Raw genomic sequence first — 26763 nt, 5'->3', positions numbered from 1 at the left:
AATAAATAAATAAAATAAAATAAAATAAAATATTTTAAAATTATATTTGAAATATATATCCATATAAAAGAGTGTGTGTGTATATACACACACATATATATACACACACCTCTTGAAGTGCAAGTGTGTGTGTATACATATGTGTGTGTATACACACACACACTCTTTTATGTTTTCTGTGAATTAAGGAAAGATATCCATTCATTAAGGGAAAGATATCCATTCATTAAAGTAATAAGAAAATATGTGATTGAGAAATATATGGGTGACATATAAGCCTTCAAAGATGGGCCCGCTAATAACAGGTAGAATAATAAAGAATTGAAGGAAGAGATGTTTAGATGGAGCAAGGCAAAGAATAGAAGAATATATGGTGTGTGTTTGTGTGTGTGTATGTGTGTTCACCCACATCTGTTGGTGACAGGTTTTGCTGGCGTGGGAGTAGTTTGGGGAAATGGGAGAGATAAAGATGGATGTGTGGAGAAAACCCACACTGCAAGTTACAGGATTTGTATTTTGTTTTTGCAGGCAACTGGAAGCTAGAAACAAATCTTTTAAGTCTTAAAAAGATTTCAGTGGAATTTATTCTGAAGTTTAATAACATAGACATGAATAGTGAGTTTAGCAAAAAGGAAGAGTCAGGGACAGTGACAGGTGATTTCAATTCCACCTAGATGAAGGCCTGAAGTACAGCAGTGACATTGGGAATGAAGAAATGCCAGTACTAAAAAGGATTATGAAGAATGAGTCAACAACCCTTACATTACCAGAAGGAGAGAGAGGTCGGAGAGAGAGGTCAGGGAGAGGGAAAATGAACAGAAAAACCTCAAGTTTACAGTTTTGGAGCTCCGGGGGTGATGATAAAATCAATAATACTAGAGAATTTGAAAAAAGATGGTTTAAGGGGTAAGTTGATTAATTATGTATGCTCATACAGTAATTAAAGTTTGGAAAGCAACATTATTTAGTCTTTTATTCAGCCAATTCAATAGGGCCTTAACTAGTAACCAACAAAACTTCATTCCTTATCAATTTGGCTACATTTTGTGGCAGAAAAAATATTCTAACATCTTTGCACTGTCATCTTTACACTTGTATACTTGATTTATGCACCCATGGGTTTTAAGTTCTAGTCTCATACAAAGCAATGGGAAATCACATGTATCATCAATAATAGGTTCATTCCCTTGGGTTGTGTTTCTTAGAATACCTAGTACATCAGTTATGAGAGCTGTCATTGCCAAACCAACCGGGCTCCTGACATTCTGAAGAGGGATTTATTTCTATGTTCCCTATTTTATTTCTGGAAGTTTACGTTGATGCTAAGGAAAAATCAGAATTTCAATACAGTCCACTTAATTTTGGTAATCTAACTACAAATAGTGGGAGGGAGTCCTTGAGCAAATTAAATATTCTCATATTCGATTACAATATGAATGGATGAAATTCCATGAAATGCAAAATGTCTAAGGAGAAAAAGAGAAAATATTATAATCTTTGCTGGCACATGTAAATTCATAGTTAAACTGTACATCTAATTGTAGTCCGTTTTTTAAAATTTTTCCTCTAGGACATTATTAGAGATGCTGGAACGTTTATGAAAAGGAGAGAAGAGCATGAGATTACTTCTTCATTTTTAATTTCTAAGAGTCTAGTGTCAAAAGTAAGATATAATGAAATGCTTTACATTGTAAGATAAATAAATAAAGATGAGGAGAATCAAGAGTATTTAACCATCCTTGGGAAAATGAATCATGATCTCTAGTGTTAGCTTGCTCTGTCCGTGGGCTTTGCAGGAGGGCACTGCCGCTACAGAATCTACAACTGGGATAATATATGTGTAGGATGAGATAATGTATGTGAACCTATGATAACCCTAGCCCAGCATGGACACACCAGTTTTTATACTTCTTTTGCTACATCTTAGGTATTGAATATTATATGCATAACTGTACTGTTCACATTTCTTCAACATTGACTAAAATGTGTTCAGACACACACAAGTGTTTTTAATATAGTGCTAATAATACTCATGTCTCATAATTATAATAAAAACAATAGATAATAAATCTTTCTGGTGCCTTATATAATTATGAATTGTCTCTGTTTTTAGACCACAAATAGTGATGATTAATATTTGAAATCCACAGTTTTCCAATGGGATCATTTCTATGTCTTATGAGCATTCTTAGAATTCACCAACGAACATAAAAGGAGACTTGCACAGGTTGCCACTAAGGTTTGAATTTTGTTATCTCTGCCGAGGAAAATGGATTGTCTTAAATACTCAAAGGAGATCATGCATAAGTTTCCATCGAATCTAGGCATGAAGGAAAGGAAGACCTAGACCTTTCTAACAATTCAACGTAGAGCACACTTTTCTGTCAAATTTTATCAAAATGACTAGTTTTTCATCTAATTAATTTATGGAGAAATTTGAAATTTCATATAATATGTGATTTAGTGTGTATTACACATGAGGGAAAATAAGATTTCTACTAATTTTTAATGAGTTAGTATGAAATACATTGTCTTTTACAGAAAAAAGGAGGAGAATCTTGGGTGCTCCCACTTACCAGCCCCACAAAAATGCAAAAGAGCTGAACGACATCGGTGTAGGCCACAGAATAGAGCCCTCCCACCAGGGTGTACAGAGTGGCAACGAGTGCAGAGATGATGACAGAAACGTTCACATCCACGTCGATGATCACACTAATGGTGGCTCCTGAAACAAACAAGAGAGTGCTGTGGTCAAGGTGCCCAGACAGATTCTGCTCTTTGTATAAGGACACAGTGAAAGTTCAGTGATAAACAACATTTGTCTCTCTGTCATATGAAATGTAGTGGATGATAACACCTAAAGTTAATTTTTCTATCGAAATTTGTATATCTTAATAAATTCAGTGAGACACACACTTTTGCTTTCTGAAATGAGTGGTTTGCTAACTTATTTATGTGGAGGACACACAGATCCATGGTATGCTTATGGAAGACCCTGAATTACTGAGAAATTTAATTACATTACGAGAACTCAAAATAATTTCACTATCTGGAACTCTGACTCAATCAAATACAGCCATGTGTTGCTTAACAATAGGGATGGGCTCTGAGAAACGTGTCGTTAGGTGATTTCATTGTTGTGCAACTTCACAATGTATACTCACTCACAAATCTTGATGGTGTAACCTACTACACACCTAGGCTGCATGGTATGGCCTATAGATCCTAGGCTACAAATTCGTATAGCTTGTTACTGTACTGAACGCTGTAGGCAACTGTAACATGATGGTAATTATTTGAATATCTAAACATCATATCTAAACATAGAGAAAGTAACAGTAAAAATATGGTATTATAATCTTATGGGACCACTGTCATATATGCAGTCCATCATTGACCAAAATGTCATTACATGGCACATAACTGTATACGAAATACATTAGTCACATCTATGAAAAACACGAGGCTTTCTGAGAAACATGATCATCCATTTCCACATTTTACAATTAACATTCATTTGCTATTTTGCATTTACTCTGCCCCCTGCTAGCTTTTGATAGCTAACAAATGGTTAAGGCAGCAGAGAATTGAGAAAAATTTGTAGGAACAAATTATCAAATTGGTGACTGTTATTAATCACTCTCTCCCTCTTTAATTTGTGACAGATCACTCTTATTTTATTTAATTGGTAGAATATACCAGTCCTGCTCCTAGGATACCAATATACTGAAGAGCCTAAGATTTGAATATCATACTTTTTAAAGTAATTTTCATCATCAAAATTTTAAACTTCTCTTAGGAATCAAATGTATGTTTCTCCTTATAACATTGTTTATTGTGTTTGTTGGTCCTTATATTTCCACTGAACGTATTGAGGTATGACAAGTTTGGGCCCCTGTGGTTCTTGGACTGACAGTTCATAATTCACTTGTTGTTTTACTAGCCCTTTCCCTATTGTTCTCAAAACTATACAGTTTACATGTCACATTTTTAAATGTATACATGAAATGGATCTGTGGTTTTATGTATCATCAGTTGCAGCCAGCTGAGTTGTCTTACACGCTACCCCCATTCCTCAGTCGGCATGCTAGTAGTATATACAACTCACTGGAGATGAAACTACATTATCTCAATATAAGATGTGTTGATCCAAAATATCAGTACAAAATATTTTTCAATGCTTTTGCTATGGTGATAAAATAAAATTATTTTCCAGAGTAAAGATCCATTAAAAGAAAATCTAGTAAGAAGTTGGAGAATGAAGACAAGGAAGAGAGATCAAGTATAGATGAGTGACTTTAGATAATTGACTGAGTTGTTTCATAGATATTTGAAAAGTAATTTTTTTCCTGAGATCATTTACTTCGAATCGAAACTTGCAACTCTTTGTTGTTCTTTTTTTGTGTGTGTAGTTCTCCACTTTAATAACACTTCTAAGCTATATACCATGAATTATGAAAAGTTCAATTATAAAATAAAGATTACCTGACTAAAATCTCAAAGATTTGGGGTCCTAGTAGATGCTGTCACTTAACTGTAACTCAGAGATATTAGAGACGTCAATCACCTCTCCATTATCACTATTAAAATTAGATAAAAATTTCTCTAAAATATTTTCTGAATAATTAAATCAATTGCAGTAAGTAAAACAAAGTGATACTTTGAGGTATGCTACTAAATATTAGTCTACTCATGAAGCTATAAAATAAATATACCGCAAAATTATGAAAATCCACTGAACTTGAGCTGTTAGGAGTATAAATACACATTTCTTTAAAAAGTTGTAAGATGTCAATTTCTACCAAGAAAATAGTTTAAGATTCTCCTATGTTTTAATGGTGAAGTATACACATTCACACTAAGGTGGTAACAGATCTTACATATTCTTGAATAGATCAAATTATTTGCAATAAACACTAAATTTTAATTAGGTCCAACTATTACTTTTTATTTGTGTAAATTTAAAGATTACAGTTGCAGTGATGTTACCCGGGTATACTACATAGTGGTGAAGTTTAGACTTTCAGTGCTTTCATTACCCAAATAATGTACATAGTACCCAGTAAGTAACTTCACACACACACACACTCACGCACTCTCTCTCTCTCCCCCAAAGAGTTCAAGCAATTGCAGCAATGTTTTTACATATGTTGTTTGATGCATGTGTGCATGTGAGTGGTTAGAAAGATACAGACAGTAACATATTTTATATATGTAATCATGTATTATATAATAATGTTACCATCAATGATGAACCACAAATACACAAATTCTCATAAAATCATAATGAAGCTGAAATAGTCCTATTGCTTAGTGATGTTGTAGCTAATGCATTATAATTGCCTATAGTATTCAGTGCAGTAACATGTTGCACAGGTTTGTAGCCTAAGAGCAATAGGCTATACCATATAGCCTGTGTGTGTAGCAGACACTACCAGTTGGGTTTGTGTAAGTACACTCTATGTTCACACAACATCAAAACTGCCTACTGATGCATCTCTCAGAATGCATCTACATCCTTAACCTGACTGTATATTGTAATACAGGCACAAACATAGACACACATATATACAAAACTAATTATAACAAAGTTCACAGTTTCGTTACTATATATTTCCAAACTACTTTAGAAGCATTAGCTTAATAATTCTATTCTTTTTCAGGACTCTATTATATAAGTTGATCTTTATTCAATGAGTGAGCATTTTGTATTTTGTTATATACTCAGCCCACTCCTTTTTTGATACCTCAGCAGGTAATTTGTTCTTAAAATTAAAATTTTTTGGTGTTGAAAACAATGGCAGATAAACCCCCATTGCAACTCAGCTAATGAGAGTCAGGTGGAAAGTGAGGTGTAGTTTTACACGTAATATCATTAGAACATAAGAGCAGCAGTGGGTGTGGAGTATTATTATCCAGCACCAGGGAAGTGCAGCGTTTTCCACCTAGTTCTTACTGTATTTTATAACATCAAATACTCTTGTTTCCGCAACAGTCACTCTGTTTTCTAGTTGGGAATAAAAAAAAATCCTGACTAACCTGCAGGATGAAATTGGATGTGCTGAAGGCGGGGCAGTGCACGCCTTTATGGGGAGCTTCCATCTCCCAGCTTCCTCAACAGCCTCAGTCAGGTCCAACATTCTCAACTGGCCCCATGTGGTACATCTAAGCCTGTGTCTCTAAGGGTAGATTGGAGCTGAGGAGATGCTAAGGCATGGGCAAACTTTCTCATAGAAGTTATTGAGAAGACATTTAAACTGAAGGGAAAATTCTTGTTACACTCTACCATACTTATTTTCTTCCACTACTAAACCATAACATTGAGCTTTATAATATCAATTTATTGAAATATTTCAAGTTTGTAGTTTTGCCGTGTGACTTACATTATTTACTTATTCTATCAGCAGAGGGTTAGTGATATCTCACTTCTCCAGGAATGTTATCTACTGCTGGAACTGACTTCGTTTTATATATTTTTTAATTAGATATTTTATTTAAAAAGCCAACATCTCTAAAAATATTAGTGCTTTTAGAATAACATGCAACGCTGTTGTCTTGGGAGTTATCTAAACTATCTAAGTTTTATATTTGTGTTTATGCCAATTAACATGGCAGTTATTAGAGGGAAAACAATGGGAGATAAAAAGTTCTCAGTTTGCAGAAAGAACACTTATTGGAAGAAATTAAGATATAAGTCATTTATTTAAATTTATTCAACATCAAAAATATATGTTAGTATTCTCACTAACCCCTGGCTCATGAATTCTTGTTTTAAACATTTCTTTTAATAAACTGCACTTTTTAGCTATGCTTAATTCATTATACTTTGTTCAAAATCATATATGACTCATAAAAGCAAATTGATCATAATAATTCATGATTATTGGTCTAAAGAGGCAATTCAAGTATAAAAGTGTAGTTGAGGTTTTATTTAACCTCTGCCACCATATTGCAAATAAACATAAAATTTCCATTATGCTTTTATGAATATAAATACAGTTCAGTATATGGTTTTAATAAAAATGTCTTCAGAAGCCAAGGCTGAAGAAAGTAAGGTTGTGTATCTGATTGATGTTTAGTTAACTGCGGAGATGCAGCTAGAACAACTTAGTTGGGTCTTACCTAAAGCAGAGAAAATTGCTGCAGCCCAGAACATTTCTCCCATCAGTGCAGGTATAAACAGGAGTCCGCCCATGCGTTTTCCATAGATTTGCTGAAATGGGTCTAACATGGTCACATACCCTTTTGAACGCATAGGTTTTGCAAAGAACAGGCCACCTAAAAATTAAGCAAGTGTTTAGGAGGAAATAAAAAAATGTAATATAATAGTCTTTTACATGCTGCCATTTCTCAAGGGAAATGCATTTTTCAGAACACCTGTATGGATTGAGGAACCAGTCTGAAATATAATGTGCACACAGTACTAACCTACTCTAAAATATTAGGTTTGGCAATCTAATGTAAATTATTTAGTACGCTTACCATTGTATGTGTCCAAAGACAAGTGGATCTCATTGAGGCATGTGAATTGAAAAACATGAACCAGCACATTGCCTCACTTAAATGCCTCAATGCATAGCTATCACTCAACAGAGCATTTAGAGGTTTTGAATAAGCACAGATTCAATAAAAGCCTTCTGAGTGCCCAAAAAATGAGGTACCTTCTGTTATATAATACTTTTGACCTCTTATTCATTTGACTTGCTAAAAGAAATACAGGTACATTTCAAGTTGATTCATTTTTAATGATATATCCATACTTTTTTTGAAAGAAATAAAACATGATTATGTCAAGAAATTCACTGTGCTGATAGCCACAGTATCAAAGGATTTTAAAAATATATTCCATAACCAAGAGATCAAATAATCTAAGCATTAGTGTTCTGCTACTTACCAATTTCTGGCAACGGCTCCTTAAGGATCTCAGGGAACATTTTTTTTTACAATGGTTATTTACAGTGTTTGACTTGTTATTCCACTTGTTATTACACTCTTGTTCTGTATGCTTTACTGAGTGAGTCACTGAGATTTGCACTTTCACTTACCTAAAATCAGACTAAGAGAATATCCAATTGGTGCCTGAGCCCAAGCTAGGCCATAACCTGGTACATAAACTGCTTCAGCTGTGCCATTGATATACCCTCCTCCGACCCAGGTAGCTGAAACAGAATGAAAAGTGAGGGAGTGATACTGTCTTACCTGTTACATCTACACCTGCCTGCCAAACCAGTGGCTACTGGAGGTTACTGAGCACCTGAAATGTGACTAGCCTGGATTGAGTTGTTCTAGGAATATAAAATATACACCAGATTTCAAATGCTTTTTCTTTCATTGATCACATGTTGAAATGAAAACATGTTGAATGAACTGAGTTACATAAGTTATATTATTAACATTAATTTACCTATTTCTTTTTGTTTTTAGAGGTTTGTAGAAAATTCAACATTGTGTTTACGGCTCACATTATATTTCTATTGGATAGTGCTGTCCTAGATGTTTTCTAAATGCACTGAGTCAGCAATATTTTCATGATATTATATATAATATAGTCTGAGGTCAGGGGGTAAAATTTCTTTATTTCAAGGTCCTTCCATTTTAATTGTATTGATGTTTTTATACTGTCCTCAGGGAGTGGTGTGTGTGTGTACATGTATGTGTGAACACATGCATGTATGTAGGTAGGTGTACGTATGTGGAAATGTGCTTCTCACTAATAGAAATAGAGTCTTTCTTGAACACTCTGTGGATATCGGAGCTTGCAAATCTTGTCTCCATCACCACTAAGTTGCACTTACTACCTTAAATTATTAGGAATGAAGAGAGGATCGAGATGACACTTCTACTACAAGGTGTCCAAAGTGAGTTTAAATGTTACCTTAAGGCCTAGACTACCTAGCACTCAGAAGAATGTAAAATGTAAACTGTGTACATACTTGCAATTCTATATTTTAATATGGATCTTTTAGTAAGGTATTTACTATTTGACAATAAGTAATGAAAAATGCCTTATTCAGATAAATAAAATTTCTGTAGCATAATAGCTGAGGGAAGGAGGTCAAAGAACCAAAGAAAATAAGTTTTGACTTGACTGGTTTGAGCCAAGCATGAGTTACAGATTAACATTTTTCTCCGCATAGACAATGTAATACTAGTACCATTTTATCTGAGGAAACAGTCTAATATTGAATCCTTGCTGAAAAACTAATGTTGAAGAGAACACTAAACTTTGCAGTTTATACCTTTTTGAAGTTACAGGATGGTTGAAATATTCAAAACAATCCTTATGCAGAATTTGTGTAAAGTTATGATGGTCACAGGTTGGTAATAAAAATTTATCAGATATGAGGCTGAATTATAGGTTGCATCATCCCATTAGGAATAAAAATTAACTCTGATGAATTTTCCAAAATCTCACAGTTAGAATGTAGGTAAATGAAATAATATCTATACAAAACTACCTAGGATGGGTTTCTATTGTGTTTGTGCCAAAATTTATCTGGCTTTTAATCTAATACAAAGCAAAGAAGAGGGAGTCTTAGGGTTGACATAAAAAGATTTTCCTACATAGGAATTGTAAGTACATTTAAATGAAAAGTTTATACACAAAATCCTGGAGCCAAATACATATTTAGCAATCACTCCCACCTTTGCAGTAGCTTTTACACCCAGTGTTAACAAATAACAAACGGCATTATTTGTTTTCTTATTCTAAGCCCTGCTGAAATTTTTTAAATGGCTTTTTTTTTTTTTTTTTTTCACTATGTGTGTAACCATGACCTGAAGAAATAAATTCTTACAGGCAGAAAACTTGAGACTTTATCTTTCTACTAGGTAACTGGAATTGCTAACGCGTCAATGCTTCACTGCATAAAGTAAATGGTCTGATGGTCTTACAAGTACAAAACTCATTAGTGATCATTTGTCATTGTGTAAGTTTACTGTCCCTTGTCCAAAAAGAAAATTAGTGCCTGAATCATTGCAACTATTGTGATGTAGAAGTGAGGGCTTGACTACTTACTAAGATTTAAAAGTCCCCTTTTAAAATGAATTTAGTCTCTTCTGTAACAGCATTTGCTCTCCATGTTTGTATATTTTGTGTCAGATCCATGAGTGAGAACACAAACTCTTAAACTATACTCACTTTTAAAAGAATCAACATTTTTTTAAATCTCTACTCTTTATAAAATATATTCAAGTCAATCAATCTGACAAGGTTAGGTAGTATGGTTCAGATTTTAAATGAATTATGATATTGACCAAGGTTATTTTGAGTTCTGAGAAATCAAAAAAAAGTTTTACAAACTGAGGAAGACCATGGCCCTTTATAAAAAATAGCACCATTCAAATATTTCTGTATCTTTTAATAGCTTATTAGGTTGGAAAAAACCCTTCTAAATGGTAAAAGCAAATTATAAAATATTATTTTTATGACCATATTGAACAGAATATTAAATGAGAATAATAGAGGGCTATAATTATTTTCAATAAACAACATATTTTGATATATAGCAGCTTTCTTATTCTTTCTACAGTGTTTACAAACTGCGCGCCTTTTGAAATAAAGAAAGTGAAACTAGTTACAGGGCTGCATGAGGCACAGTATGAGGCAGTCACCAGCATGGCCACCGGAGACCTGTGTTTGGTTCTGGCTGCAGCCTTGGTCCTTGTTAACCTTGTAACCCGGGATCTTCACTTAACCCCAGAGTGCCATCATAGTGCTGTTATAAAGACCAAATGAATCCACGTACAGTGGGTGAAGAGTTAAACAAAGATAAAATGTCAATGTCTGAAAGATAAAACTGATGGCTCACAGAGAACACTGTAGGTTTCAGATGGCCAAAGTCAAGGGGTTCGGAACATGGATGACCTCTTCCCAGACTGGTTTGGCAAACTACCTGATATACAGGGTGAATCATTTTAAAATTGCACTTTGAGACTGAAACTGGACATCACTTGATATAATTCCCCATGGGATATTTTTCCAGTGAACACTCAGAGTTCCTGCTATGTTGCAAATGTTTAAAAACTCCACTAAGACTCTGTAATGAAATATGTGTTGTTAGTGCAACCGTATTAAATATTAAACATATACTTTTAAGTTGATGTTTTTCAGAATTATTTTCAATGACCAATAATATATAAAAGAAACAAATCACCCTTTAAACAGAACCACCTTGGTGCAAAGTAAGAAAGAATATCAGCTCCTGCTAACATAAAGGAGGTTTGAATGACGAATGACTACAGATGGTGGCCTGGGGATTCCTATGAGGACCCGCCCTAGGTTTTCCCTTTTATAACAAGGTTCATGACATTTCTTTATTAGTGCTGTGGAGTCATAACATGTGATTGTCTTCCTGTGAGGAATTAGTTATTAAATGAAAGAATTCAGTTTCAAAACAGGGAATCACTCAATTGGAAATATTATCACCCCCACATTTATTTATGCAGATTAAAAACCATCACTAGTTGGTATTCATTGACACTTATCATTTAAACCTCAAAGTCACAACTCTATGCACGTATTACTGGACACATTGAGATGCTGCCTATCACATTAATTAGCGGATACATAGCTTGTAATACTAGGACAGCTTCCCATTCCCCCACCTCTTTGTTTTCACTGTTTCCACCCACTCAACAGCCCAGAGAGCCAAGATTTGTTTCATGACTCTTCACTCCAGTGATTTATTATCAAATCATTTTTGTTCAAGTACTACTGAGTTGAAACCAATTTATTTTTAGGTTTTAAATGAATAGAAAATTATTTTAAAATAGATATAACTAGTGAACATAAAGAATCCCTACAGGACAAAGAGCAACATTTGCTTTGTCACTCTGAAGCCACACGCTGCACACTCACAGATGCCAAGGAAGGGAGGACTGCATGGAGCCGGCGGCGTCTGAACGTACCTGTCATGGTAAATCCACCAACCAATAAACCAATATCTCGGCCACCAACGATGATGGCTTCGCTGCGCTCTTCTGCGCTGCCACTGTTTTTGGTTCTCCAGGCAGCCCATATTCCAACCAGCAAAATTAGAAGGTAGAACACGATGATAGCTATCAGTCCTGCCACATGGAAAGCCATTTTTATCTAATGATCCAGATTCTTCTGCAGCTGGCTACTTCATTAAGACTTCTGAAGAAAATACAGGAATGCATTATAAATCAGTCAAGCACTATGCACACGTAGGCAGCCAGGAGTAAACCAGCTGGGTCACGAGAGACCCTGTGCCACTCACAGAAAGAGTACAATGCTGAAACCACATGTAAAATGGGCAGTTACCAATAAGTGTCCACTACATTATCCTACTTTTATTTAACAATTTAACATTGCTTTGAGTTTGCAAGAAACAGAAAAAAAATGGAAATGTAGTTTAACAAATGGAATCATAATCCTTGTGTGTTTGATACATACTTTAAATTTAAAATTAACCTTGTGTGTATCTTCACTCAGTAACTGTCAAATCGTTTACAAAGAGTAGGGCTGTATTTGCGTTTTGGAACTAAGTTACTCTTCTAGAATTATTCATTCACTTTAAGTGTTTTATAAATGACTATTCTGAAAATTTTAAAATATCCATTAATTTATTCATTCTTTTATCTGTCCTTTCAAACAACTTCAGAGAATGGCTTCAGTAGTAATCTGATATAAAAATATCTGAAAAAAAATCTTTGGAAAATTCATTTCAAAACACATCAAACTCCACATTTTCAACAAGTTTCTGTAGTTCAAGTTACTATAGCAACTAAGTATGTTTTTGTTTAAAGGGTCCACTCTCTTGATCTTCTTCGCCCAATATCCTTCATTCAATTCATCACCCCCCATTAATGGTACATACAGGAAAAGGTTTTTTGTTGTTGTTGTCGTTGTTGTTGTTGCTTTTTAAACACAATTGCCTAAAAGCACAACAGAAGGATCAAAGATACTAAAATCAAGACTCTTAGAAGACAAACGTCAAGTTCGAAAGCCTTCACCTTCTGAAATTCTTGTTCTCTTTTATTTATTCATTTCTTTTTTACCTTTGTGACCACGGCTGTTCCCTGAACCCAAACTGTCAAACACAAGTTTCTGGGGGAAACTCTGATATTTGTGCATGCAGGTGGGTGAAGAGCCTTTGGGGAAAAGAATCAGCCTCTTTGGAATTTAAAGGAGGCAAAAGAAGCGCCCGCGGGCTGGGTCGTCTCTGCCTTTGTGAGCTACCAAGCAGGCAAGTTCCTCTCCGCGGCAGCCCGATGCTCTCCTGGCCCCCTGCGGCCCTTCCTCGGCCCCTTCTACCCATCTCCTGCGCCCAGACTTTGTAGCCTCTTGCACCCTGACAGCAGCTGTGCCAGACAACAAACCCTCCCTTGCATCCCACCGAGAGGCAAAAACGCCGCGTCCCTCCCCTCTAAAACCGCCCGGGCTCGGTGCCCAACGCGTTTCCGAGGGTGCGGGCCCCTAGGCGCAGGAATGCCCGCTAAGCTCCTACCTGAAGTGGTAGCTGCACGCGAAAGCGCTCCGCCCGGGGCCGCCGCCCCCTGGAACCGTGAGGGGTGTGGGTGCGAGGGTGAAGAAAGGGAGGGTGCGGGGTGGGGCAAGGGTGCAGTGCGGAGGGGGGCCAGGCGGTCAGGGCGGCTCCTCACCCGGCGTCTCCAAGAACCTGGGAGCGCGCAGAGTTGACAGGTGTGGGCGCCGGTGGAGGGCGCGCGGCGCAGGGCGAGGTGGCAATCGATCGAGTATTGGGAAAAGTCCCCTTTATAAGGGCGGCCGGCGGGGGCGATCGTCAGAGCTCAGGAGGCGGACGTCAGAGGAAAGTGGTGCTGGGGCGTGTGCTGGGGAAGCTGCCCTCGCGAGGAGGGTGGGTGTGCGGGATGCGAAGGAAACGGGGCCCAAGGGAAGGGGGCAGGCTGGGCTCTGGTCCGCGCTGCCAGCCATGGTATCCCCATCCCGAGGCAAGTACCTGCCACTCCATTCTCCTCCTCCAGAAAACTGGGCAGAGATCCCTTAGGGTCATTCCCAATCTAACTTCTCATCCCTGTGGTTGGAAGCTGGGAATGGGGAGGGTCTCAGAGGACTATATTTTCAGAAGCAGCAGCAGCAGCAGCAGCTGGAAGCCTAGTGGAGAGAAGTTCTTTTCTTCCCAGGTCAGAGTCTGGAATTGTCTCCTGAGGAGTCTCTCTGAGAGGGAAGGGGTCTTTCCAGCGGCCTCTCCTGGGCCCTGTTGGAAGCTGTTCCTGGCGTCCCTGGTGATGGGCTCCCTGAAGGAGACATTTCAGGAAGGTTTAGAAAGTCCTTTTTACGTTCATAACCCTGCCACTTAAACGTGGACGCTAGGAGTGATCCATGAAGGACACTAGGAGTGGTCCAGATTAACGTTGAGGTTATCACAGAAGCCAGACAAGATGGCTTTCCTGGTGGAGCCCTTTGGGCTGCTGGCCTGCTGAATATCCTATTCCAGCTTACAAAAATTTGCTGTTAGTTTACAATATATCAATATACCTACCTATTTTTATAGATCATTTCTATATTACACATATAAATATGTATCTATAGATGTATTCCTAAATCTAGGTATATATGGATAGATGCAGATACCTATGTGAATGTGAATGGAGGAAGAGAGAAGGGTGGGAGAGAATAAGACAGAAGAGCCACAAGCCACAAAGCCACAAGCACTCTGACCACTGTCTCACTTCTTTCCACATTCCACCATGAGAGTGTATTTAACAGTGAAATACACAAATCTAGTAAGGGATAGAATAAATAAGAATACCTCTGAACTACTGTTCACCTCTCTAGGCCAGTCAGACCATCTCCCCTTTTCTTACACTGGATTTTGAAATTCACTTTCAAATTTATATTACTACCCCTTTTCTTTCTTCGCTGTATAAACAATAACTGCATCCAACTACCTCTTTTGAGGTGAGAAAGCCTAGGGACTTCAAACAGAAACTAAGACGAGCCAAAAGGCCTGCAAAGATAGTTATTTCCCCTGGGTTGTATAACTAGTTCATTGATTTTTCTGGAAAAGACTTAGGCTGCCTTTTAATATAACCCCATTTTTACATATAAATTTTATTAATTTAAGCAATTTTAAGGAACTGGCAGAGGGAAACAGAGATGGGATTTCATGTAATTATCCATGTGTTTTAAAAGAGGTTCATTCATTCATTCATCCATCCATCCATTCATTGATTGTTTTTGTTTTTGTCTTCTATAACTCATTTTCTGATTCTGGGCCTTAGCCTCAGGTTAACTCATGTATTTCCTGCCAGAATATACTTACGATGATGATGACACACAGCTTATTGCTGTAGCAGGGCAGGCATGGGCAATTGCAGTGTCTGAAATAGTGTACAGGCCTAAGGTCAGGGAGCTTGACTCAGATCCAAAGAGAGACTGAAGAGGCAGCCATCCTCAGAGAACATCACCAGTCTTTAGGTATGAGAATTGGGAGTGCAGCCAAAGCACACCTCCCAGAGCCCACCTAATCCACTTTGAGAAGCCAGGCTTGCCAGACTCTAGACTCAGTGCCAGATCTGAGAATGGACAATGACCTTGACAGTGGCCAAACTGATTCTGGCCTGGCAGAGCGGCTGCCCTCCACGACAGGAAACACCAGTTGAAAATGACAACTGCTGATGTATTAAGTCTAGTACTGGGGAGACATTTCCTCATTTGCTCAGTCCTTTGCCTTCCGTGTCTGATCTAAGGATGAAGCTGCATGTGAATTTCTGTGCCAAGGTGTCATTTCCCAGACACCCATTTCTCTTTTGTCTTTAATATGGGTACTTTAATATGTACCTCTTCCTGCCCTCTCCTGAGAATATGTGATCATGCATGGATTTAGGGAACTACGTGTCAGTGGGAGATCAGTTCCCACTTTGGGGGAGAAAAAGCAGGTTTTGCCTTTACAAATCATTTATTTAAAAAAAAAACACATTTTCTGAGTGCCTTTTACATTCTGTCCTCAGTACTGAGAATACATCTAGAAAATGATATAAACCTTACCCTCAAGTAACTTATCCATGAAAAGAAATAAGGAACAAAGAAGCAAAAGCTCCACTTCTATATACTGTTGTAAGTGCATATCTATATACACAGATTTTAGGGAAAGTACAAACAAAAGGTCTTAATCAGATGCAGGAATTCTTCCTGGAGGAGCAGGGAGAGTCATTTATCCAATAAATGTATAAAAACACCTGGCCAGGCACGGTGGCTCACGCCTGTAATCCCAGCACTTTTGGAGGTTGAGGCATTCAGTTTACCTGAGGTCAGGAGTTCGAGACCAGCCTGGCCAACATGGTGAAACTCCGTCTCTACTAAAAATACAAAAATTAGCCAGGCGTGGTGGCAGGCACCTGTAATCCCAGCTACTCGGGAGACTGAGGCAGGAGAATTGCTCGAGCCCGGCAGGCGGCGGTTGCAGTGAGCCGAGATAGTGCCACTGTACTCCGGCCTGGCCGACAGAGCAAGACTCTGTCTCAAAAAACAACAATAACAACAGCACAAAAAAAAAAACAAAAACAAAAAACAAAAAAAACAAAAAAAAAGCAAACAAAAAAACATCTGTTGCCTTGTGCTAGGTATGTACCTAATTAATTGAAATGAAAAGATCCCTGTCTTTAATAGGTTAACAGTCTCTGACCTTGCCATTCAAAGTACACTTCATGGAACATCAGCATTACATTTTTTTTTTTTTTTTTTAAATAACAGCTTTGGTAATTCGAGAATGTCATCACTTGGTCTATACATTTTGAACATGTTTCAAATATGATCCAAATGCATGTTGAGATTGTGGGGGCCCATTTTGCTTAATTTATTATCCTTCCTAATGCTCCAGTTTCCCCATACAATGTTAACTTAAATCTTTCATACCTTTTAATGGCTTACATTTAGCTTGAATTAAAATTGGCCAGTCATTTCCAAACCAGGTTGATCATCAAAATTATAGAGTTCTTTAAAAATTGCAACTACTAAGGTCCCAGAGCACAAATTCTGACTTTGTAAATCTTGGGCAAGGGTTTGGGAACCTGGGTTTCTTTCAACCTTTCCCCAATGATCTTGATGACAAGCTGGGACTGGAAGACTATGTTGAGTTTCAGGGTGGAAATAACTTTGAAAGTCAAAACAGACAACTTTAGCTCAGGTTAACTAGTTATGGAATCTTTATCAAATTATGTTATCTTCACTGTGTTTTAATGTTCTTATCTGTAAAGTGGAAATAAATAAAAGGTCGTTTCAATCTCATAGGAGTGTGAGGATTCATTGAAATGGCATACAGTCAGCCTTTTGCACCCATGGGTTCTGCATCCATGGATTCAACCAACTGGGGATTGAAAATATTGGGAAAAAAAGCATGTCTGTACTAGACTCATACATACTTTTTTTTCTCATCAATTTCCAAACAATATAGCATAACAACTATTTACATAGCATTTACATTGTATTAAGAATTATAAGTATCCTAGAGGTGATTTAAAGTATATGTAAGGATGTATACAGGTTATATGCAAATACTATGCCATTTTGTATCAGAGAATGACCATCTGCCGATTTTGGAATCAGAGGGTGATCCTAGGTATGGAGGAATGACTGTATTTTTAAACACTGAGTACAATGCATATTTCCCTTTGGTCCTCAATATATGGTAAGCAATTGCTGCTGCTGCAGTTTCTGTTACTGTTGCTTTGATTCATTATTGAAGCCTGCTGATATTCTGGCCTCTGGTGGCAGTCAGTTATTAATCCATTGCTAGTGCTGTGGATAAATGCATCTGGCCTTTCTTTACCTAATGGTAAAGAAATATTTTGCTAATAACCTCAGGGGTGCCTCAGAGGTTCATATATTCGGCAAATCACACCATGGACTAAAGTCTATATTCTATTTCTTAACCAAATTTAACGTAATCAAATTTCTGCCTTTGTAGATCAGGCCAGGAGTAGTGTCAGTCATCCACTTTCATAGAGGTACATGTGGAAGAGTCCTCTCACTGCTTCTTTCTTAGCCTTTTCTCCCTCAGCTTCATACTCAGTCCTTAGCAACAGTTCCCAGCTTCTTTTTAAGGCACTTTCCCCCCCACCTAGTATGAAGCTAACCCTTTCTCATTCTTTTAGACTCAATTCAGATATGGAGAGAAGAGAAACTTCCCTGATTTCTATAACCAGACTGGGTCATGTGTTCTTTTTCTAAGCTGCTCACCCATGGTACCTACTAGTATATAACAGTGGTTTACAGATCTCATGCCTGTTTCTCAATTAGTCTGTGAACTCTGTGAAGGTGACTACCCTATTCCATTTACCTTTACTCGCAGACCACTTAGCACAGTGCCTGGAATACTACTAGACAAAAACTTGGTTAAACTGTATTTGTTTCACAGAAGGAAAATATGAGACTCAAAATGAGTAAATATCTGAGAAATCATTTAATCAAAATCTAAGTAGAAAACTGAGATTTGGAGGAGGCAACGGGACCATTCCGGTTATTAAGTACATGTTTGTCATCATGGGTTTAAATTGCATTGATTTGTATAAGGTCACACAACCAGTTAGTGGCAGATATAAAACAGAGTTCTCTTGCCTCCCAAATGAATGATTTTTAACCTTAGGTAAATAGTGCTCTTACACTCAATTTGATATTACTGTATCCCAAAATTGTACATAGTCTTTATTTAAAAATTTATATTTATATTCATTTTGCAATATAAATTAAATGCAACTGTAAGTTTAAAAACACAGTCATAAGAAAGATGGAGAAAAAATAGCTTAGGGATTAGAGCTGGTAGGGGAAAACTGACATTTTTGGTAAAAATTCCATTACGCCAATCTGAGCATGTTCGAACAGACCTCTGTGTCCTCACTATAACAATAACACTAGAACTAATCACTTGAGTACACATCAATTTGATTAAAATGCAATTGCCCAACAAATGCCAAGTTATTTTCTTATGTCCTTACGATAAATGACATATGGTGACTAAATCTTCATACTTCTAAAACAAGCAGTTATATAGGAATTATACAGTTGTATACCTTCATCGTTATAAAAATGTATGACAGTGATAAAACGTATTTTAGCGTCAATGATTTCTCTCCGTTGGTAGTATTAGAGTCATTCTGTGCAACATTCTTACAGTTCTTCATATCAGCATAAGATATTTTTCCTTCTGGTTATTATTCCAGTATTTTATTATGAAAATATTCAAATAAATATCAAGGTTAAAACATATATCAAAGTTAACATCCATATACTTACCACCTAAATTCTACCATTAACATTTCTTTATCAGTCTATCTATCTTTAACCATTCATCAATTCATCTCATTTATTGATGCATTTCAAAGTAAATGGCACAAGTACAATTCCCCTAAATGCTTTAGCAAGTGTATTATTAACTAGACATTAATAATTATATATATTTTTTACATATAGTTGTTGTTGAGGTAAAATTTATATAGAATGAAGTACAGGACTCTTGAAGTTATGAAATGAGTTTTGATATATTAAATAAGTTTTGATAAATGCAAGTATCACTGTAAATCAAACACTGATCAAGATATAAAGCATTATTTTTGCCCCAGAAATTCTCTTACGTATTTTCTGAGTCCCTGCCATTGAATCTAAGAGACAATGTTATGATTTTTCTTCCACTATAGGTTAATTTTGTCTATTTTAAAACTTTATATAAAGTGAATCATACAATGCATATTTGTACTTCGCATATTTTTGAGACTCATTTATAGTGTCAAGTGGAAAATTATTTCTTTATTTTTTCCTGTCATATTCTATTGTGGGATTGCACCACAGTTGATTATCTATGTTCTAATTGATAGGCACCTAGGGTGTGTCCAATTTTTCATGATTATATATAAAGCTGCTCTGAACAAGTATTTCTGTGAACACAAGTTTTTATATGTTCATATCCTTGACAGCATTTGATGGTATCAGTCTTGTTTTAAAATATTTGTATGTATATTCTTTTAATTTTTGTCATTCTGGCGCTTATGTAGAGATATGTCATTGTGAACTTAATTTGCATTTTCCTTATGCCTAATAATGTTAAGCATGTTTTATGTGTTTAATGATTAATTCTAGGCCTTCTTTTGTGAGGAATATATTCAAAAATTTTCCCCATGTGTGATGAGTTGCTTGTCTCCATTATTGAATTGCAAACATCATTGATACATCAGGGATATCTGCATTCTACACATGTTTTATGAATATTCTCTTCTCATCTATGGCTTGCCTGTCCATTTTCTTAATGAGACACCGCAGTTTTCAGTTTTGAATAATTCTAATTATTTTCTTTAGTTTCAGTGTCCCCTCTGCAAACCTTTGCTTATCTCAAGTCAAAAAATGTTTTTTAATGTTGTCTTTTAAAAACATATAATTTTAGGGTTAACATTTTGTTCTATGATCGATCTCAAATTAATATGTGTGTATGGTAGAAGGAAATATTACATCATTCTTTTTCCAAATATTTTCTGTCTCATTATCTTTCTCCTCTTCTATGTCTTTGAGCATATGCACATAAGACTCTTTGAATTTGTCTACAGAATCTTAAGGTTATTTTATTTAATCTTTTAAAATGTTTTCTGATTGGATACTTTTTATTGATATATCTTTAAATTCATTGACACTTTTTTGTGATCCCTATTATGCTGTTACCCCATCCAATTCTTTTTAAAATTTATGGTTTTTTTATTATTATACTTTAAGTTCTGGGTTATATGTGCAGAACGTGCAGTTTTGTCACATAGGTATATATGTGCCATGGTGGTTTGCTGCATCTATCAACCAGTCACCTACATTAGGTGTTTCTCCCAATACTATCCCTCCTCCAGTCCCCCAGCCCCCATAGACCCCAGTGTGTGATGTTCCCCTCCCTGTGTCCATGTGTTCCCACCATTCATCTCCCATTTATGAGTGAGAATATGTGGTGCTTAGTTTTCTGATCTTGTGATAGTTTGCTGAGAATGATGGTTTCCAACTTCATTCATGTCCCTGCAAAGGACATGAACTCATATTTTTTATGGTTGCATAGTATTCCGTGCTGTGTATGTGCCACATTTTCTAAATCCAGTCTATCATTGATGGACATTTGGGTTGGTTCCAAGTCTTTGCTGTTGTGAATAGTGCCACAGTAAACACAGTTGTGCATGTGTCCTTATTGTTGAATGATTTATAATTTTTTGAGTATATGCCCAATAATGGGATTGCTGGGCCAAATAGTATTTCTAGTTCTAGATCCTTGAGGAATTGCCACACTCTCTTCTACAATAGTTAAACTAATGTGCACTTCCACCAATAGTGTAAAAGCATTCTTATTTCTCCACATCATCTCCAGCATCTGTTGTTTCCTGACTTTTTAATGATCACCATTCTAACTGGAGTGAGATGGTATCTCATTGTGGTTTTGATTTGCATTTCTCTAGTGACCAGTGATGATGAGGTTTTTTTCATATGTTTGTTGGCTGCATAAACATCTTCTTTTGAGAAGTGTCTGTTCATATCCTTTTCCCATTATTTGATGGGATTGTTTGCTTTTTTCTTGTAAATTTGTTTAAGATCTTCGTAGATTCTGGATATTAGTCCTTTGTCAGATGGATAGATTGCAAAAATTTTCTCCCACTCTCTAGGTTGCCTGTTCACTCTGATGATAGTTTCTTTTGCTGTGCAGAAGCTCTTTAGTTTAACTAGATCCCATTTGTCAATTTTGGCGTTTTTTTGCCATTGCTTTTGGTTTTAGACATGAAGTCTTTGCCCATGCCTGTGTACTGAATGGTATTGCCCAGGGTTTTTTCCAGGATTTTTATGGTCCTAGGTCTTACATTTAAGTCTTTGATCCATCTTGAGTTAACTTTTGTATAAGGTGTAAGGAAGGGGTCCAGTTTCAGTTTTATGCATATGGCTACCCAGTTTTTCCAACACCATTTATTAAATAGGGAATCTTTTCCCCATTGCTTGTGTGTGTCAGATTTGTCAAAGATCAGATGGTGGTAGAAGTGTGGTGTTATTTCTGAGGCCTCCATTCTGTTCCATTGGCCTGTATATCTGCTTTGGTACCAGTACCATGCTGTTTTGGTTACTGTAGCCTTGTAGTATAGTTTGAAGTCAGGTATATTTTTTGGTCTGAAATTTCTGCTTGTTCCTTTGGAATTGTTATGTGTGCTGAATTTTCTATCACTTCATTCAGTATGACATATTTTCCTTATATAGTCAAGCATAGTTAAAATAAATGCATTGTCTGCTTATGGCAACATCTGTGTCATCTAGGGTTTGTCCCTGTTACTATCTTTTCTATTGGGAATTTGTCACATTTTTCTGTTGCTTCCATGTAGAGTGATTTAGCTCATATTCTGGATAATATTAATCATAAATTTTGGATCCAGCATATTCTTCTAACCACATTTCCTTTATTTACCATTTTATTTTCATCTAAATACTGGTTTTGTCTCATTTTAAAAAGTAATTTATTGAGATAAAGTTTACATAACATAATTTCAACATTTTAAAGTTAAGAATTCAGGGGTATTTAATGCATTCACAGTGTTGTGCAACCATCACCTGTATCTGCTTCAAAAACACTCCAAAGTAAAACTCTTACACGTTGAGCAGTTTCTCATCACTTCCTCACTCTTTTCAGCCCCTGGAAAAACCAATCTGCACTCTGTCTCTATAGATTTATTTACTTTGACTATTTCATATAAGCGGACTCAAACAAACTGTGATACTTTGTGCCTGACTTCTTTTACATGGCACAATATTTTGGAAGTTCATCTATACTGTAGCATGTGTCAGTGGTTCATTTTACTGCAAAATAACAGTTCATTGTATGTGCATATTACAATTTGTTTATCCACTCATCATCTCATTTTCTTGTTGTACCCTTTGCATGAAATATCTGCTTTATTCATTTCCCTTGGGTCTAAAGGGAGTCTCTTGTACACAGAAGACAGAGAAAAAAATTAAACAAAAAAAGTATTCTGTCAATCTCTGCCATTTTTTGGATAGTCTAATCCAATTACCTTTAAAGTAATCATTAACAAGAAAAGATTTATTTTGGACATTTTGCTATTTGTTTCCTGTAGATTTTATAACTTTTTTATACCTTATTTTCTCCATTACTTTCTTCTTTTTTTGAATATTTGTGTGTGTGTGTTGTGTGTGTGTGAGTGTGTGTGTGTGTGTGTCTTTCTCTCTTTCTATTATGGTCTGAATTTTGTCTCCCCCGAATTCATATATTAAAGATCCAGCATTTGACGTGGCTGTATTTGGATAGAGAGGCTTTAATGGGCTAATTAAAATTAAATGAAGGCATAAGGGTCAGGACTTATTCTGTTAAGATTCTCCTTACTGCTTATAGTGTAATGCAAGAGAAGAAAAATAAATAGAAGGAAATTCAAACGTGAGTCTTAGCCACTTGTTTACAGTGTGAAAATAAGAAAGTATGTTCTGGAGAGAATACCAAGAGTGTAGCTGAATTACCACTCTATAGAGTGATTATCCATGTATTTAATCAGCTGTCTTAGCTGAATCTAGAAATAGAGATCAGATTATAGCAGCAGAAATATTGTCAGCTGGCATTAAAGAGTTGATAGAGACACAGGACATAATAAAAGAAGGCTACCTGATTTCTGAAATTTTACAGGATGGTACAATAGGGCTAGTGGCATTCATCCACTCATTTCTAACTTTTGTAATTTAAACTTTCTCTTTTTTAATTTAGGCATATACACCTATAAATTTCTCTTTAAGAACTGATTGTGCAATTATCCTACAGCTTATGGCATTTTAAAAATTTTCATTCATCTTAAAGTATCCTTTATTCTGTAACCCTTTGGATTTTATTAGTGTGATGTTGCATTTTCATGTATTTATGAATTTTACAGTTTTCTTCTAATATTGATATTAGTTTCATTCCATTGTGATTGCAAATGACACTGTATATAATTTAAAATTTTTAAATATATTAATAGTTGTTTTATACTTAACATATGACCTATGCCAGAAAATGTTGCATGTACACTTGAGAAAAAGGTGTATTCTGCTGTTGTTGAATGCAGTGTTCTGTACATATCTGTAAGGTACAATTGGTTTATAGTGTTGTTCAAGTCCTCTCTTTGTTGTTTTTCCTGGTTATTCTATCCATTAATGAAAGTGAGATATTGTTTTATTATAATTGTTCATATAACTGTTATTTTAGTACTAATTTCCCCTTAATTATGCACATGTTTGCTTCATATACTTTGGGGCTTCCTGTTTGGTGCATATATATTCATAGTTGTTATATTTTCTTGGTGAATTAACCCTTAAACTTATGTAACGTCCTTCTTTGACTCTTCTAACAGCTTATTATAAGTCTATTTTGTCTGATATTAGTATATACACATGTTGGCTCAAATATTTGATGGTGTCTCCCATGTCCCTTAGGCTCTATTTAATTGTCTTAATTTTTTTTCTGTATGTATTCCTTAGATTTAATAGGTTCAGTTTCTCATCTTCAAATTTGCTGGTTTGTCTTCTGCTTGTTTAAACTGCTGTTGAACCCCTGTAGTAAAATTTTGTTTCACTTATTAAAATGTATAGATCTAGAATTCTTTTTAGCTACTTTTGACAATTTTGGTATCTATTGATATTCTCATTTTGTCATATATACAGAAATATAACTATATATAGAGTTATGAATATGTGTGCATATATAGTCATGTATGTGTGCATGTGTGTGTGTATATATATATAAAGCTTTTAGTTTATTGTCCATGTTGCCCCTAAACCCCTTGTATATATTTAAAACAATTGTTCTAAAGCCTTTATCTAGTAAGTCCAATGTTTTCACTTCTTCAAGTAAAATTTCTATTTATTTTGTTGCTTTGAATGAGCCATGATATCTTGTTTCTTTGCATGCCTTGTGACTTTTGGTTGAAAATTAGGCATTTTATGATTAGAATGGGATAACTCCGGAAATTAAATTTTCCCCCTCCACCCAAGGTTTGCTGTTTATTTTGATTATTAAAATTTGTAGTCGCCAAATTTCTAAGGCTTTTCCAGTTATTTTGCAAAGATTATTTCTTATTGCATGTAATCACCAAAGTCTCTATGCCTTTAGCTCATCAGCTAGTACTTTGATAGGGGTTTATTTGAGTGACAAAATAGCAGGGAGGTAGGGAATATTCACCAGATTGTCTCTGTGCTGGTGTACTCCATCACCACTTAACTTTACCTTCTCTGAGTCTGGTGATTATCCCTAAGTGAAAGTGTAAGGCCTTTGCAGTACATTTATAAAAACGTGTCTGTTTTTATCTTTGATGTTTCTGTGGGGAAATATGAACTTAGTGATTCCTAGTTCACAATTTTGCTAGTGTCACTCCTAGTGTCTCATCAGTTATGGGATTCTGTGATTTTATTTTTATTACTCTCTAAATATTTTATAATTTACCTTGTGGTTTCTTCTTTGACACGTTAACTTATAAGTGTGTTTAATTTTCACATATTTGGGTTTTTAAAAAGTTTTGTTCTGTTACTGATTTCTAGTTTTATTTCACTGCGATTAAAAATATGCTTTGTGGGTGATTTCAATATTTAAAAGTTTAACACTCATTTTGTGGCATAAAATACGTTCTATTCTGGGTAATGTTCCATGTGCACTTGAGAACTATGTGTATTCTGCTTTTGTTGGGTAAAAGTTTTGTATATGTCAGTTTGGTTTAATAGTGTGGTTTTTTTCCATGTGATTCTTTTCTTTTTTCTTTTTTATTATACTTTAAGTTCTAGGGTACATGTGCACAATATGTAGGTTTGTTACCTATGTATACATATGGTATGTTGGTGTGCTGCACTCATTAACTCATCATTAACATTAGGTATATCTCCTAATGCTATTCCTCCCCGCTCCCCTCACCTCCCAACAGGCCCCGGTGTGTGATGTTCCCCTTCCTGTGTCCAAGTGTTCTCACTGTTCAATTCCCACCTATTAGTGAGAACATGCGGTGTTTGCTTATCTGTTCTTGCGATAGTTTGCTGAGAATGATGGTTTCCAGCTGCATCCATGTCCCTACAAAGGACAAGAACTCATCCATTTTTTATGGCTGCAGAGTATTCCATGGTGTATATGTGCCACATTTTCTTAATCCAGTCTGTCATTGATGGACATTTGGGTTGGTTCCAAGTCTTTGCTATTGTGAAAAATACCACAATAAACATACGTGTGCAAGTGTCTTTATAGCAGCATGATTTATAATCCTTTGGGTATATACCCAGTAATGGGATGGCTGGGTCAAATGGTTTCTAGTTCTAGGTCATTGAGGAATTGCCACACTGTCTTCCAAAATGGTTGAACTAGTTTACAGTCCCACCAACAGTGTAAAAGTGTTCCTGTTTCTCCACATCCTCTCCAGCACCTGTTGTTTCCTGACTTTTTAATGATCACCATTCTAACTGGTGTGAGATGGTATCTCATTGTGGTTTTGATTTGCATTTCTCTGATGGCGAGTGATGATGAGCATTTATTCATGTGTCTGTTGGCTGCATAAATGTCTTTTTTAGAGAAGTACCTGTTTGTACCCTTTGCCCACTTTTTGATGGGGTTGTTTGCTTTTGTCTTGTAAATTTGTTTGAGTTCTTTGTAGGTTCTGGATATTAGCCCTTTGTCAGATGAGTAGATTGCAAAAATGTTCTCCCATTCTGTAGGTTGCCTGTTCACTCTGATGGTAGTTTCTTTTGCTGTGCAGAAGCTCTTTAGTTTAATTAGATCCCATTTGTCAATTTTGGCTTTTGCTGCC

The 26763-nt window shown here is 36.0% G+C and overlaps 1 protein-coding gene across 1 annotated transcript in view; it reads right to left on the bottom strand.

Annotated features, from left to right (window-relative positions):
- The window catches only part of SLC5A7 (solute carrier family 5 member 7), a 25427-nt gene extending 11714 nt beyond the window's left edge, over window positions 1–13713 (bottom strand). Inside the window, exons 1-5 of the mRNA XM_017888364.1 lie at window positions 13473–13713; window positions 11911–12139; window positions 8046–8159; window positions 7123–7278; window positions 2577–2725 (exon numbers count right to left, since the gene is read on the bottom strand). Coding sequence (XP_017743853.1) covers window positions 2577–2725; window positions 7123–7278; window positions 8046–8159; window positions 11911–12088 — 597 coding nt within the window. The 5' untranslated portion in view covers window positions 12089–12139; window positions 13473–13713. The remainder of the gene's footprint in view (window positions 1–2576; window positions 2726–7122; window positions 7279–8045; window positions 8160–11910; window positions 12140–13472) is intronic.
- Window positions 13714–26763: the final 13050 nt, after the last annotated feature.

The sequence above is a fragment of the Rhinopithecus bieti genome, unplaced genomic scaffold, assembly GCF_001698545.2.
Source record: "Rhinopithecus bieti isolate Rb0 unplaced genomic scaffold, ASM169854v2 scaffold_1885, whole genome shotgun sequence".
Lineage (NCBI taxonomy): Eukaryota > Metazoa > Chordata > Mammalia > Primates > Cercopithecidae > Rhinopithecus > Rhinopithecus bieti.
This window is presented reverse-complemented; position numbering and strand designations above follow the sequence as displayed.